Source organism: Cucurbita moschata, unplaced genomic scaffold, assembly GCF_002738365.1.
Source record: "Cucurbita moschata cultivar Rifu unplaced genomic scaffold, Cmos_1.0 Cmo_Scf00019, whole genome shotgun sequence".
Taxonomy (NCBI): Eukaryota; Viridiplantae; Streptophyta; class Magnoliopsida; order Cucurbitales; family Cucurbitaceae; genus Cucurbita; species Cucurbita moschata.
Window position 1 is genome coordinate 933,359 of NW_019268535.1, and position 14,005 is coordinate 947,363.

At 37.0% G+C, this 14,005-nt stretch overlaps 4 protein-coding genes across 4 annotated transcripts in view; 2 read left to right on the top strand and 2 right to left on the bottom strand.

Annotated features, from left to right (window-relative positions):
* Positions 1-316: 316 nt before the first annotated feature.
* Positions 317-3,055, bottom strand: LOC111456819 (iron-sulfur cluster assembly protein 1-like). Its single transcript, XM_023098834.1, has 3 exons — positions 2,662-3,055; positions 1,772-1,826; positions 317-732 (listed from the first exon to the last, which is right to left on the bottom strand). Exons 1-3 carry the CDS (start codon positions 2,957-2,959, stop codon positions 573-575), a joined length of 513 nt encoding a protein of 170 aa, XP_022954602.1. The 5' UTR covers positions 2,960-3,055; the 3' UTR covers positions 317-572.
* Positions 3,056-4,280: 1,225 nt separating this feature from the next.
* LOC111456811 (triose phosphate/phosphate translocator, non-green plastid, chloroplastic-like) lies at positions 4,281-8,156 on the bottom strand. Its single transcript, XM_023098819.1, has 9 exons — positions 7,603-8,156; positions 6,912-7,034; positions 6,615-6,767; positions 6,369-6,454; positions 6,176-6,260; positions 5,374-5,493; positions 5,224-5,292; positions 4,725-4,854; positions 4,281-4,632 (listed from the first exon to the last, which is right to left on the bottom strand). Exons 1-9 carry the CDS (start codon positions 8,017-8,019, stop codon positions 4,556-4,558), a joined length of 1,260 nt encoding a protein of 419 aa, XP_022954587.1. The 5' UTR covers positions 8,020-8,156; the 3' UTR covers positions 4,281-4,555.
* A 1,393-nt stretch (positions 8,157-9,549) lies between these two features.
* Positions 9,550-13,254, top strand: LOC111456816. The gene is made up of 6 exons (XM_023098830.1): positions 9,550-9,969; positions 10,609-10,722; positions 11,205-11,285; positions 11,765-11,937; positions 12,033-12,129; positions 12,755-13,254. Exons 1-6 carry the CDS (start codon positions 9,673-9,675, stop codon positions 12,863-12,865), a joined length of 873 nt encoding a protein of 290 aa, XP_022954598.1. The 5' UTR covers positions 9,550-9,672; the 3' UTR covers positions 12,866-13,254.
* Positions 13,255-13,797: 543 nt separating this feature from the next.
* The window catches only part of LOC111456812, a 6,598-nt gene continuing 6,390 nt past the window's right edge, over positions 13,798-14,005 (top strand). Inside the window, exon 1 of the mRNA XM_023098822.1 lies at positions 13,798-13,896. The gene's annotated coding sequence lies outside the window, so the exon portion shown is untranslated. The remainder of the gene's footprint in view (positions 13,897-14,005) is intronic.

The window sequence follows — 14,005 nt, forward strand, 5'->3', positions numbered from 1 at the left end:
ACATAGCTTCACTGATCCGTCTATAATAGAGCAGGTCGTAAATTCATTGTACACGACGAGAGTCCAAATATAGAAGTTGATTTACAGCCGAACTCTGCTAGGCTTGAGCTATAATCAGGTAAACACACGGAATGAGACAATCTTAGAACATAAGCGGACCAGGGTTCAAAAATGCTCGACTAATAGGCAACGAACCACGATCGTATATACTCGATCGTCCTAGAAAAACAACACACAACAACCTAACCAGCACACAACCACCTTGTACCTAAAAGCTCACAGTCAATATCAAGCAGAGTCTAAAAGACTAAAAATCTCATCAGCAGAAGCATAGTACTCAATCAAAAGGCCACATTAATTTCAGAGATTATTTGAAAAACAACGAAAATCGACGTGATAGAATCAAAACTGCAGTCCGAACCTGTAATCCAATGGTCTAACACTTGCTTCCAGTTCCCTGGAAGGGGGGAAATCAAAGAGAACATTGAAAGTAAACTAAGGTGATTATTAAAAACCTTGGACTACAAATATTGACTATAATAGTTTTTACATCATTTACAACCATTACTTGGCTAAGCGTTCGAGGCCTTATCCGCGGGGGGAGTTTCAGCATCACCCATCAATTTGGCACGCTTGGCTTCATAATCTTTAACAGCAGCCTTAATAGCGTCTTCGGCAAGCATGCTACAGTGCAACTTAACAGGCGGTAGGGAGAGATGTTTAGCAATTTCCCTGCAGCATCGAGTATACCAACGTTATTTCGAAGTATAAACCTTGAAGGCTGGAGGGTGGTAAATGCAATAATGCAATCACCAAAATGCGCATTCACAAATGAATTCAAGAAAGGGCCTGACGAACACAAACCGGGAGAGTATAGATAAGAAAACTGTGTAAGACATCGAGAACCCTTTGAATACACCAATAACCAAAAGGAGAATGATGAACAGAAGGAAGGCGACCGCATAAAGTAAGTTGATGATATTATTATTATGTATTCAGGTATTATTCTTTTAGCAAGTCCCGGGAGCATCTAAAACTGCAAGTTTGTTCTGGCTCATTATCTTAAACTCACTGATTTATGGCATGACTGCTGCAGTACAACTCGAAAAAAAGGCCAAACACTTAAAAAGTGAAAACAGTACAATTTTGAATCGAAATCTCATACTATAACGTGCAAGTAGAAAATATTGGAATCTTCAATAAAGCAAAATACCAACTGAAGTACATGGATCATTCAGTGCACAAAGAAACGAAAGCTGTTAGTAGTTTGTAGTTCGATCAACAGAAACACATTCAAATTTTATGTGTCATATGCTGCAACTCTGAAATTTGAAAACTGTTGACAGTAGTGTTCCACAAATAATCCTACAAATATGAATTTTAAAACTATTGGTCATATCCATTATTTGTTGATAATAGCTGCAGAGAACATACATTGAAATGACTTTCGAGTATGCTTACACGTATTTTTAATAGAAAAGGAAATAAAACACCAATTCAGAGCTCCACCACAAACACTTTCAAAAAGTTAGCATCCCTAAATAAATTTTTCGGCCATGTGACCAAACATCACGATGATTTTTACGATAATGGAAGTAGCTACCCACACTTCATACCAATCTATGAAATTATACTACCATATATCTTTCCCCCAGGACTCATCAAGAGAAAAAACAGATGATATATCTAATAGAAAAACATCAAATGAACAATACAAAGAAAACTCGTCGAATAATAATCAGATGAAAAGTACATGGTAAATGAAACTTACGAATTTTTAATGGTTAAGGCTTCTTCCATATGCTTCCCTTTCACCATTTCTGTAGCTGCAAGTTCAAAATTCACACATTTATAAAGCCCTCTACATATATAACCTAATGTGACCAGAAGATCACAATTCACTTGCAGTAAGTACCAAAAGCTTCTAAAGAAACAAATACACAAAAGTAGAATGTGGAGCGAGATCAACCCACTCTACCCCATACAGTAGAAAAACCCAAAAGCTAAATTTACTCCTAGTCCTAGCAAAGGCAAGAGACAAAGAGACCAAGAGACCAAGAGACCAAGAGACCAAGACTTTCATTTTGCATATTCTGAACAGAAAGATAGAGAATGGTACATGGCATGCTAGTCGGCCTTAGGAGAACGACATTAGATGACCGTGACAGGACTACCAACGTCCAAGGCGAGGGACAAACAATGGGTCACGATAGCTTCAATAATAATTTTGTCCGTCCAATGAAATTCAGGAGCAATTTATCCACAAACAAGGCTACCGAAATTCCGGTCTTCGAGCTACATTCTAAATCGCATAACTTGAATGGAATGGCATGCCGCAGGCAGAAATTTTATTGAAACAGCCAATGGAACCTAGATATCAACTTAAGAACAAGATTTAAAAGAAAGGCATGAAGTTTAAATGCCCATCTCCTTATCCTCGAGGGCAGGAATCAGAAAAAATACCTCTCCGAACCTATCAAAACATACAGTAGAGCTAAAACTTGAAAGCGGGAGACCTAATGAGCACTAAAACAAAATGCGTTTCCGATTCTGTCCCCTCCTCGTTCCAGAAATCACAATGAAATCGCAAGATATCAACAACAAATATAGTTCTCAATTTCTCCAATAAAGAAATTTAAGGAACAGAGAAGAAAAACGAACCCAACGACGAGGAAGCAATCGCGGAACCGCAGCCAAACGTCTTGAAGCAAGCATCAACAACCTTACCAGTCTTCTCATCAACCTTGATCTGAAGCTTCATAACATCGCCACAGGCGGGCGCACCGACAAGGCCCGTGCCGACCGTCGGATCGTTCTTATCAAACGATCCAACGTTTCGAGGGTTACTGTAGTGATCAATAACCCTCTCGTGGTAAAATCGCGGGAAGATTTGAACGGCCGGCGACGAAAAATCCCTAGACACAATCCCTAGAAGCCTCTTCGAACTGAAACTCAACATCCTCACCGATTTCTCTCTCTCTCCAGGAATTCGGGAGACTGGTTTTCCAATTGTTTTTTTCTAATCTAACACGATTACAGAGCATAATAAGAAATTTGGCTTTCTTACATACCTTGCGATGATGGCGGTGATCAGTTAGCGGTAACCACGTGGACGGTTAAGATGAATTGAAATTTTGCCCATTTTCTTTTCTTCCGATAATTCGTGGGCTTGATTTATATGGACCTAGTTTCGAAATCTTTCACATATGGGCCTAAATGGGCTTGGTGGGCTCGTTTGAAACTTACCAGTTAGAACTGTAATGGGCCTGATTGATCCATGAACCCGGTAATGGGCTTATAATCAAATATTTTCACATCAGGCAAATTACAATTTTAATTTTTCAACTTCGGTCTTGAATTTTTTAAATATTTAATAAATTTTTAAAGTTCCAATTTTGAGCGAATATGTTATGAATATTTAAAAATGAAATGATTAATTAATTTTAAATTAGAATTTTATATTTAAGAGACCGAAATTTTAAATTTGTTGAAACTATAAAAAAAAAATCTAATATTAATCCCTTATGGATACAAAATAAAAAATAAATAAATCTATTAAAATTTAAAGTTTGTGGACCTATCCTATTTAAAGATCTACTAATTACAAATAAAAGCTTAAGAACAAAAATTGTAATTTAAGCTGGATTATTGTTATCCTTAACCGGACTCTCTCAAAATTTTAAAATTTTTCTACACACTTTGAAGGAATGTTTTGATATAGAAATTTCACAATCCACCATCCCCTTGGGGGCCAGCGTTTTTTCCACACTTAGAAGAAATGTTTCATTATCCTCTCCAATTGATATAAGAATCTCACAATCCACCCCACTCCCTTGGGGGCCAGAGTCTTCGTGGGCACACCGCTCAGTGTTTAACTCTAATACCATTGGCAACAGTTCATCCAAGCTCATCGATAGTAGATATTGTCCGTTTTGGCCCATTTCGTATCACCGTCAACCTTATAGTTTTAAAACACGTCTTCTAGAGAGAAGTTTCCACACTTTTACAAGAAATACTTAGAGAGAAGTTTCCACACTTTTACAAGAAATACTTTGTTCTCCTCTCCAACCGAGGTGGAATCTCTTTCTACCCTGATAAATTAGGCAGTTCTAGTAATAATGGTAAAAATCATTAACTACCTTATCTGCTACTCATGAGTCAATTCCAAGTTATAATTACACCCTGCCATTTGTAAGAGTGCATTGTGACGGCCTAATTCAATAAGTTTCCACCTGTGTTAAGTAAAGCAAGTTTGCAACAAGTGGGAAACACACACCGGGTTTAAACCTGAAAGCTCAAAATGTTGGCTTCTAATATTGTGGATGGACATTTAAACCAAGCGAATCGTGTGTGCAGAGGGAAGGAAGATGGCTATTTATCCACCAAGAAAAAAAGTCATCCTGAAGAGCAGAAAGAAATGGTATAAAACTGAAGAGAACAAAAAGCTTACAGTTGTTTTCTACATGGATCGTGCGCAACTACAAACAAATCATTGATGGATTTTTCGTTATCTAGCAGCAAACCAACTTATTAAGGCAAAATTTCATGGGAGGCTTTAAGCTGTCTTTGGCTTAGCTTTGATGCGCTTAACTCTTGAATACAGGAAAACCCCAGCAAGAGCTACTCCAGTGCCTGGATTTGGTTCAAGAACAATAAGTATTTTAATGCATCCATAAGTGTTTAGCATATATTCATTAGCAGAAGATGGAAGCAGCCAATATTACCAAGAGAGTTGATTGGAGAAACTGGTGTTTGGAAGAAGATAACAGAGCTCACGATGACCACAACACGCTTTACACAATTACCGACCGAGTGGGTAACGGGCGAAACTCTTTGCAAAATCATGTAAGAAACCTGCAAAAGTAACCCCAATGGCTGTCAGTGCAAATCCATTTTAGCTATATTTGAACAAGAAGCAAGACATAGACATTTACACAAAGAAAAAGAAAAACTAACTAAAGTATATGTTCAGGAGAAAGTCTAAATGCAGATATCTCACTCGAGATATTGGAAATCTTGTTAGGAATCGAGGGAGAAATCTCTCATTCTATTGAAGAATGAAATTGGCTATTATATAGCATTACGGAATCAAATCCGATATGACTAAATCAAATCTAATTCAAATAACTAAATTAACTAAATCAAATCTAATCCTAACAATTCCTCCCTTAAACTGAACACGAGATAATCAGTTTATATCTACGACCTCCTAACAAATCTTACCTGTTGGTAGGCATGGAAACAAAGGGCAGCAAGAAGCGACCTAGTGTAGACTTGATTCAGGTTCAAACCCTGTAATAAAAGGAATTACAATGAAGAACGGAAACAAAACTGACTAAAATTTCAACAGAACTTTTATTTTGAGTTACTCACGGCTGATTGAAGGTATGCAGGAGTGAACTTGACACCTTCCATGAAGATAGCCACAGGGGATAGTAAGAAAAAGGACATGACCGTTATAATTGAAAAGAGCGTGATGTTGTCAATTGAATCCTGTTTCAAGAACAAAACGTTGTTACTTTACCACACCAACGAGCAAAGATATTAATAATATTTTCTCATCCATTAGATATAGAACATATATTCCAAATCAATACATGTGATGTCCCACATTGGTTGGGAAGGAGAACAAACCACCATTTATAAGGGTGTGGAAACCTTCCCCTAGCAGACGCGTTTTAAAGTCTCGAGGGGAAGACCGAAAGGGAAAGCCCAAAGAGGACAATATCTGCTAGCAGTGGATCTGGGCCGTTACAAATGGTATCAGATCCAGACACCGGATGATGTGCCAGCCTTCTCGCTGTTCCCCGAAGGGGGGTAGACACGAGGCGGTGTGCCAGTAAGGACGTTGGGCCCCAAAGGAGGTGGATTTGGGGCGGTCCCACATCGATTGGAGGAAGGAAAGAGTGCTAACGAGGACGCTGGGCCCTGAAGGGGAGTGAATTGTGATGTGGGGAATTGTGATGTCCCACGTTGGTTGGGGAGGAGAACAAACCTCCATTTAAAAGGGTGTGGAAACCTTCCCCTAGCAGACACGTTTTAAAGCCTTGAGGGGAAGCCCGAAAGGGAAAATCCAAAGAGGACAATATCTGCTAGCGGTGGATCTGGGCCGTTACAATACAACTGTAAACAAAAGCTACGTGGATAACAAGAAAGACAAATCAGTGGTGCTTACATCTTTCTTCACCATGACCTTTTTGCTAAGGACATTACGAGATTGATTAGTCACATTGGACGCCATTGCACTCCAAAATCCAGCCCTTTTACAAGAAATATGATATATCAGAAATTGCATAAATAATCCATTTTTTAGATGTCTATTTAAAAGAGTAGACATGAATATTGATATACTAAAACACTCGTCTTACCAGTTGAAGGACGCCTCAGTGGCAGATGCCAATGCAACACCACCAACAATTGGCAGAAGAGATGCAACTACCCAGGGAGTGGGAGTCTTCAAAGACACAAAGACGAACATCAGAGTTAAGATATCACCAATAATGGACAGAAGGGATGCAACACAAGCATTTTTCTCATATTACAAAAGGTTAATGTTTGGACCTCAAACATAAAATACATGATTATCTAAGTTGTGACCGTAAATAAATTCATACCTCTCCAAGAAACATTGCCGACAGGATAACTGAAAAAAATGGCTCCATAGCTTTGATTGTGTGAGTGAACGATACTGCTACTTTCCCAAGACTCATATTTGTAAAAAGGTTCCCCAATGTGTGAACGAATGCCAGCGGCAGAATAGCAGCAAGCTGTTAAGTTTTAAAGAAGTCAAAACCTCGAAATGAAAATTTTTATATAGGAAACAGAAAACCTCAATGAATATTCATTTTTTAAAAATTAGTTACGCATACAAAAGAATCCTAAAACCTGAAAGAGGGTAAAATAACGATTACCTGAGCACCACTGATCTTTGGCCTTTTGTAAAGATTAAGTCCCCACATAAGAACAACAAGTACAGTGCCTACAGCAAATTGAACTGCAGTGACAGTTACAGGGAACGGGAACACCTTGAGAACCTGCAAACAAGTAGAGTCAGATATTATCAACGTCTCCCAAAGAAGCTAGCATTTCAAGTCATCTTGACCAATACAAGTCAAGTTGAAAGTTGAAATGAATAAGCAGGTAAAAGAGTTGCACCAAATATCGAGCGAGCAATTTACTTGATAAATACTAAGGATCTAATTCCACAGTGTGCTACTTACGGTCGTTTGCAGAGTAGAAAAACCTCTCAAGGTTAATCAACTTTCAAGTATCAACATACCAGCAAGGGATTAACCATACCTTTTCGTTCCTTCGTCATTATCAAGGTCTTCATACAAAAAATATTTTCATACGGATTTACTAGGAGATCTTGATTTTACATCTTTATGAGAAATCCTCATGCGTATTTGATTATTAAGATAATTTAAGCATAAGAATAACTATTTCACGATAGGATCCACAAACGGAACATTATGAAGCCTCGGTTTCTAGCTGTACAGACATTTCATGCAAATCGAGCAAAATAACAGCGAATTTCTAACAACCGCGCCACACAAAATGCACAAACACCGTAAAATTTCGAAGAAAAAGAAAACACCTAACCTGCTTGTTGTAGATGTTAAAGTAGATGTTGAAAAGGTACCAGAGGCCAAACAACAACCCGAGCTCCAAAGTTTTCCTCAGATTACCGCCAGCACTAGCATCCTCTCCTGCGCTATCCGGCACCGCAGTAGCCTGAACCTTGAAATGACTCGCATCAGAATCCGAAGCAAGCGAGAGCACGCCAGACCATGGCCGGAGTTTCGCGGAGGAAAAAGGAGACGAAGACAGAGTCCAAGATCGCTGCGGCCATGAGGAAGTGAGACGAACATCATTCAGGTCTCCGAGATCTCTGGAATTCGAGGAAGACGAAGAAGATACCCGAATTGAGTTACATCCAGAGCTGAAAGACGAACTCAAAGGCCTCCGTGGCTTGAGAAGAGGAAGAGCAGGCGATAAAGTAACCGCAGAGCTCTGCATTTCGATGGCCTGACCTCGAGATCTGAGATCGGAGAAGAGAACAAGGCGAAAGAGAAGGACCTCGGAGCGTCCGCCGAGGAGAAAGTTGGTGAAGCAGTGGTTGGTGGCGCGATTGCAATAGCAAGAATGAAGGACTAAGAAGCCGCTTAAATTTGGGGAATTAACTAGTCAAAATTGAGCGCCCAACGACGGATATTCCAAAACCAATTTATTTTTTTATTTTTAATTTTTTAATTACAATATTTATTTAATAATAATACATCAAATTTAATTTTATTTATTTTCAAATATATATAATTTTTTTAAAAAATTATAATGTATTTTTTTCTATCCCTTGACCAAATTCAACCTCAGTGGGGCTGCGGGACAAAATATTTATAAAATATAAAAAATAAAATACTTTTTAAAAGATGGCAATAAAATGGATAAAATACTTTTTAAAGGCAGCAATAAAGGCACTAAAAAAAACTTGGAAAATAAATATAAAAAAAAACATGCATTTTTCCACCTGCCGGCGATCAATTGGAATAACTTTCTGTCTTTCTAAAATCCTTCCTTTTTTGCCCTTTTCACGAAAAAAAAAAAAACAACAAAAAAAATTTAAATATGATATTAATATAAAAAATATGAAACTTTATAGAATTTTTTTTTTTTTTTTTTACTTACTAACAGTATAAATATGTATTTTTAATAGGATGAATTAAAAATTTTTGAAGAATAATACAGAATTGTTAGCACAACTTAAACCCTAACATAGACGTCAAAATTAATACGGAATTAAAAATTTTGAAAATTTTTTGGAAGAATATTTTTATTCATTTTTATAAATGTAATCTTTGTTGAAGATTGTTGGGAGTGAGTCCGAGGCTAATTTACGGAATGATCATGGGTAGGAATACATCTCCATTGGTATGAGGCATTTTGGGAAGTTCAGAGCAAAGCTATGAGATGCTCAAAGTGGACAATACATATATTACGGAGAGTCGTAATTCGTAATGATAACTCAAATTTAGGCAATAAAATTAATTAAAAAAAAGGTTAATTTAATAATAAAAGAAAAGTTTAAAGATATATTTAAAGTAAAAAAAATTAAAAATTAAAAGGGAGGGGTATTAATGGAATTTTTTATTTTTAAATTTTTTCTAAAATTTCAAAATAAAAGTTTTAAAGCTATTTTTTAATATATTTTTTAAATAATTAAAAATGTTATTGGATTTTTTGAAAATTTAGAAGTATATAAATAAAAAATGAGCTCCGTATAATTACCATCACCAGCTGTCACTCGTCTTAGACGACAGTACTACGAAGGACCACAGTGTATCTGACACGTGTAAATTTCTATTCCACGTACTTAAAAAGAAAATCCTTTTACATTAAATAAGTATTTAGAAAGGAAAATAGTGAAATGCTCTTTTCCCACAAACCCTACTTAATCTCATCCACTTTAGTCTCATTTTAGGGGTAATTGCGTAACTTCACTTAATTTTTTTTGGATTTTAGTTAATAACGCGCGTACAAGTATCGTTATGTGCTGAAGAACAGAGTATCTTCGCTGCCATACAGGATTCCAGTTCTCGCTTCGTGTTACATTGATCAGAACAGAGAATCTCGAACAGCGAGAATTGCAGAAGGATTTCGGAAGAAGAGGTGAGGATGCATTCTTTGAGCTTCAAGGTTTTTGGTGATTTTAATGCGGGGTCGAGGATGAATTTACCGGGACGAGGAAGCTTTTGTGTTCCGGAAATGGAGGTCGGGATGATGAGGTGTTTCGGAGGTCGTCGAGCATTTGGAAGAAACTGTAGGATTGTAGCATGCGCTTCGGAGAGGAATGGTGATGGTGGAGGAAGTCAGAGCCAGAGTGCGAGTACGAGTCGGAGTCGTTCGTTTCTGTCCCGCAGTGAAACTTATGCACTACTGAAGCAGCAATTGGAGGTTGCCGCCAAGTCCGAGGTCTGTCTCTTGTTTTCTCTTTCTCTCACAACTATGAGTCTCATAAATCAACGTGTTTAAGCTAATTGGCGAAGTTCACTCGTCTGGTGGAATCAGTTAAGTAGGTATCCAAAATGATATGGGAGTATGAACTGTTTCTCCTCTTTAATTTTCGTTGATGCATCGGATTATTGAGTATTTCCTCTAGGTCATCTTTTAATTGCTAGTTAGATTGATTCCGCAGAGATTTCTGGTTAAGGAGCTTTGTTGTATTTATAAATGTTTGTTTATGATCAGATATGCGTTTCCTCGTGTTCTATTGTTTCTATGTGCTGGAGTTCTCTCATGTCTGCTCGGTTGTAGATTCTATTTTGTCTGTAGCTTTCCATGTAAAATATGGTTGAATGGAAAGGCAATATCAGGACTGGAATATGTTTTGCAATCTGAATATGCTTGGACATTCACTGGTTCCCTCATTTGGCCTTAATTTATGGCCTGAAAAAGTCCAAGTATCTGACTAGATGCGCCCTCTAGAAACTTGAAGGCCCCTCCCCAAAAGACTACATTAGATTAGTAGGTGAAACAATTGTAATTCTAACGTTTTCAGATGCTACGTTCAGTTTATGGATTTTTCCTCTGAATGTCACTTGCTAACTCCAGGATTATGAAGAAGCTGCAAGGATACGTGACTCGTTGAAATTATTTGAAGAGGAAGAGCCAGTTTTGCGTCTTCGAAGACTGATGAAGGAGGCTATTTCTAGTGAGAGGTTTGAGGTACACATTGTTCCAGATCTCGTCACGTATTGCCATGCTATTCTACTATGAAATCTTTCATCATTGACAATATTTTCATTTTACTTGAGACTTGAGAGTAGACTATAACAGAATGTTCTTCGAGCACTCAGTACTGCATAATTGTTATTCGGGTTCTTCATAATACTCTGGTTGATTTAGTTGCTTTGATTTCGTTTGATCCTGACAACAGGAAGACATAAAATAGACTAATGGCACCTATCACCCTGTTCTATGAATGACTGATAAGTATAATGACTTCAAAACCGATGGACATATGCCTTTTTCAGTTTTGGCCCTTGGGGTTAATAATTTGATAAATATATTTTATTAATTTCTGTACAAGCTTGGCACAAGTCGATGGCTGCAGCCTTGACTGACTCCACAACTTTATTACATCTCGTAATACCATGTTTTCACCACTACCTTTTTGCATTTATCTATTTGAAAAAATTTATTTTCAGGATGCTGCTAAATATCGTGATGATCTGAATGAAATTGCTCCTCACAGTCTTTTGAAGTGTGCAAGTGATGCGACAACTTTGGTACATTTTTTTATCTTCTTATGAATGTTATTGATGGATTAAATAACATACCGTTTTTTCAATTTATAAAAGTAACTTCCTCTTGCTATCTGAATCAAACATACTATCCTATGCGCTATTAGAAAATGATAATCATTCCCTCCAGAATAAATTGATTAGAGAAACGGAGTGTGTAGAAGCTAGAATCTCCATGTGTGAGCAGATGAAAATCTTGACAGTAGACATAATTTTGATTGATTCTGTAGTGTTATGAACCAAAATAAAAGATAAGAGAACTACACGATCGCGCAAGTAATTGGAGGTACTTGGATCCTTTCTATCTTGAAATCACTCAGGCCTAAACCAACTGAATCAATGCTTAACTTCCTCCTTTCCCACTTCCCCATTCATAATCAAATACAATGACTAACTCTCTATTATTTACTAATAAACCCCTATAATACTACTAATTCCCTTCTAATGTCATTCCTATCATGTAGGGTATAAGGGTACAAGTCAGGAGTGTTTACATAGAAGGCCGAAGCCAGCCTTCGAAGAATCAGTACTTTTTTGCATATCGAATTAGAATAACCAATAATTCAAACCGGCCAGTTCAACTTCTCAGAAGACATTGGATTATCACTGATGCAAATGGGAAAACAGAAAATGTCCGGTAAGTTTGACTTGCTTATATACATTCCTCCTTGATGCATTAAGCCTGTGAAGGTCTTCCCCCGCTCAACCTGGACGTGTTTTTTATTTTTGCAGGGGTGTTGGTGTTATTGGTGAACAACCAGTTATACTTCCCAAGACTGGCTTTGAATATTCATCAGCATGCCCATTAACTACTGCTAATGGTAGAATGGTTAGAACGATTTACCTATATGAACTTCTTGTTTTTTATATTCTTTTTCCATTTGTAATTATCTCAGTTTTTCTGATCCAGTAGAAGGACTGCTATAACGTATTGTCTTAAACATGTTGAGTAAAATTTATAGTCAAACTTGTTTTCATAAATTCACATGTGGAGTGCACACTTCGAACACGCTTTCATTGGGAATTTTTTGTTTTGCTTTTTAGTGGGACATCCATGATGCAATATTATTTTCTTTCTTATTTATGTCTAACAAGGTAAGAAGCTGTAAGTTCTTGATATTTTTTTAAACTCAGAAATGTCTAACAAGCCTGAACATCCATGGTAGACGAAAAAGAAAAAGCCTCACGAGGCATTTCTCTTGAAATTGCATGCTAAATAAACTGTTATCATTTGGTAATTGCTCGTTCACATTGCATATCACATCATGTTTTCTTTCAAATTCTACGCATCTGCTCATTTTATGAGTGGAATTTTTCTTAATTGGAAAAACAGAATGTTTAATTTCTTTTACTTTTACATCATAAATTAGATCTTAATCTTACTTGTGAATTCATGCTTTTCTGGCATTATGAAAATGGGTGGTAAACCTGAGTTCTTACTAAATGTGGTGCAGGAAGGTGACTATGAAATGAAGTACATCGACATTGTGGGAGAACAATCATTTAACGTTGCTATTGCTCCATTTTCTCTCTCCATATTAGGAGATAGCACAGACGCTTTCTAAGGTGTAAACTGCAACCAAAGGTCAGCCAGGCAGAGGTTTTTTGGAACATCAAGAGCTCTGTTGATAAAGCTGTTTGCAGATTTTGTAGATATTCTTTCATTGGGGATGCGATAGACCAAACCTTGCCAACAAATCCATGATAGTCCCAAATGAATATGGAAATGTTAGGAGCTTCTTTGTTTATAAACTCCGGAGAGAAATGTTGTAAAGATCAACGTGTGTATAGATTTGTTGCCACTTCAATTATAGTAGGTAGACCCAATTCATTATTTTGAAATTGAACCATATTGTATTAAAAAATTATCTGTCACACCCACCAACCAGCATATTAGATTAATGTTGCACCCGTCTTGATGATAAAAATGTGGCGAGAATCTCATTTATGTTCAGCTGTACGACGCAGTCTTGCTCTAAATTTTCTTTCTTGTAGGTTTTAATGCTTCTTCTTCGTCACAATGCTGCCTTGACTGATTGGTCAGCGGAGTTAACATGCTTGTTTAATTTGTTATTATTAATATCCTTTACCCTTGTCCTTTATCTCTGGCTTTTGACCAATTATTTATTAGTAACTATTTCCAGCCCATAAAATTACAGGAACTTTGCTGGAAATTTGGAGAGTTCAATATGGGTTTGGCGCTCTTGACCAGGGCGGCATCGAGTGAATGACCAAGGCAGCAGACAGTCGGTACAATTATTTGAGCATTATTTCTACCAACTATTTTACATTATTTGAAAAACCATTTACTATGTTTTTACACATGTTTATTACTGCCTCTAAATTCAAACTTTCCCAATTAACCCAGGGATTCTCACTGCCAATTAAGGTGCCTGATCTTGCTTAGCCTATCAACATTCCACCCTATAAATAATTAATCAACTTCGGAGGTGAAAAGTTATATAAAATGCTCTTTGTTTTGGTTATAGCAAAAGGCCAAAATGGAGTCTCTCAGAGAAAATGGTGCTTTTTGGATGAACCAATCCTGCCCATATCCATGACTTTTCAAAACAATGAACTGATGCATGGTGGTTAGGTGAGTCTTTGAAGCATTGAAGTGTGTTGGTTGCAGTTTTCTTGTGCACTTTTTTTGTATTGGTTCTTGTTTTTTTTTTTTTTTTTTTTTTTTTTTTTTTTTTTTTTTT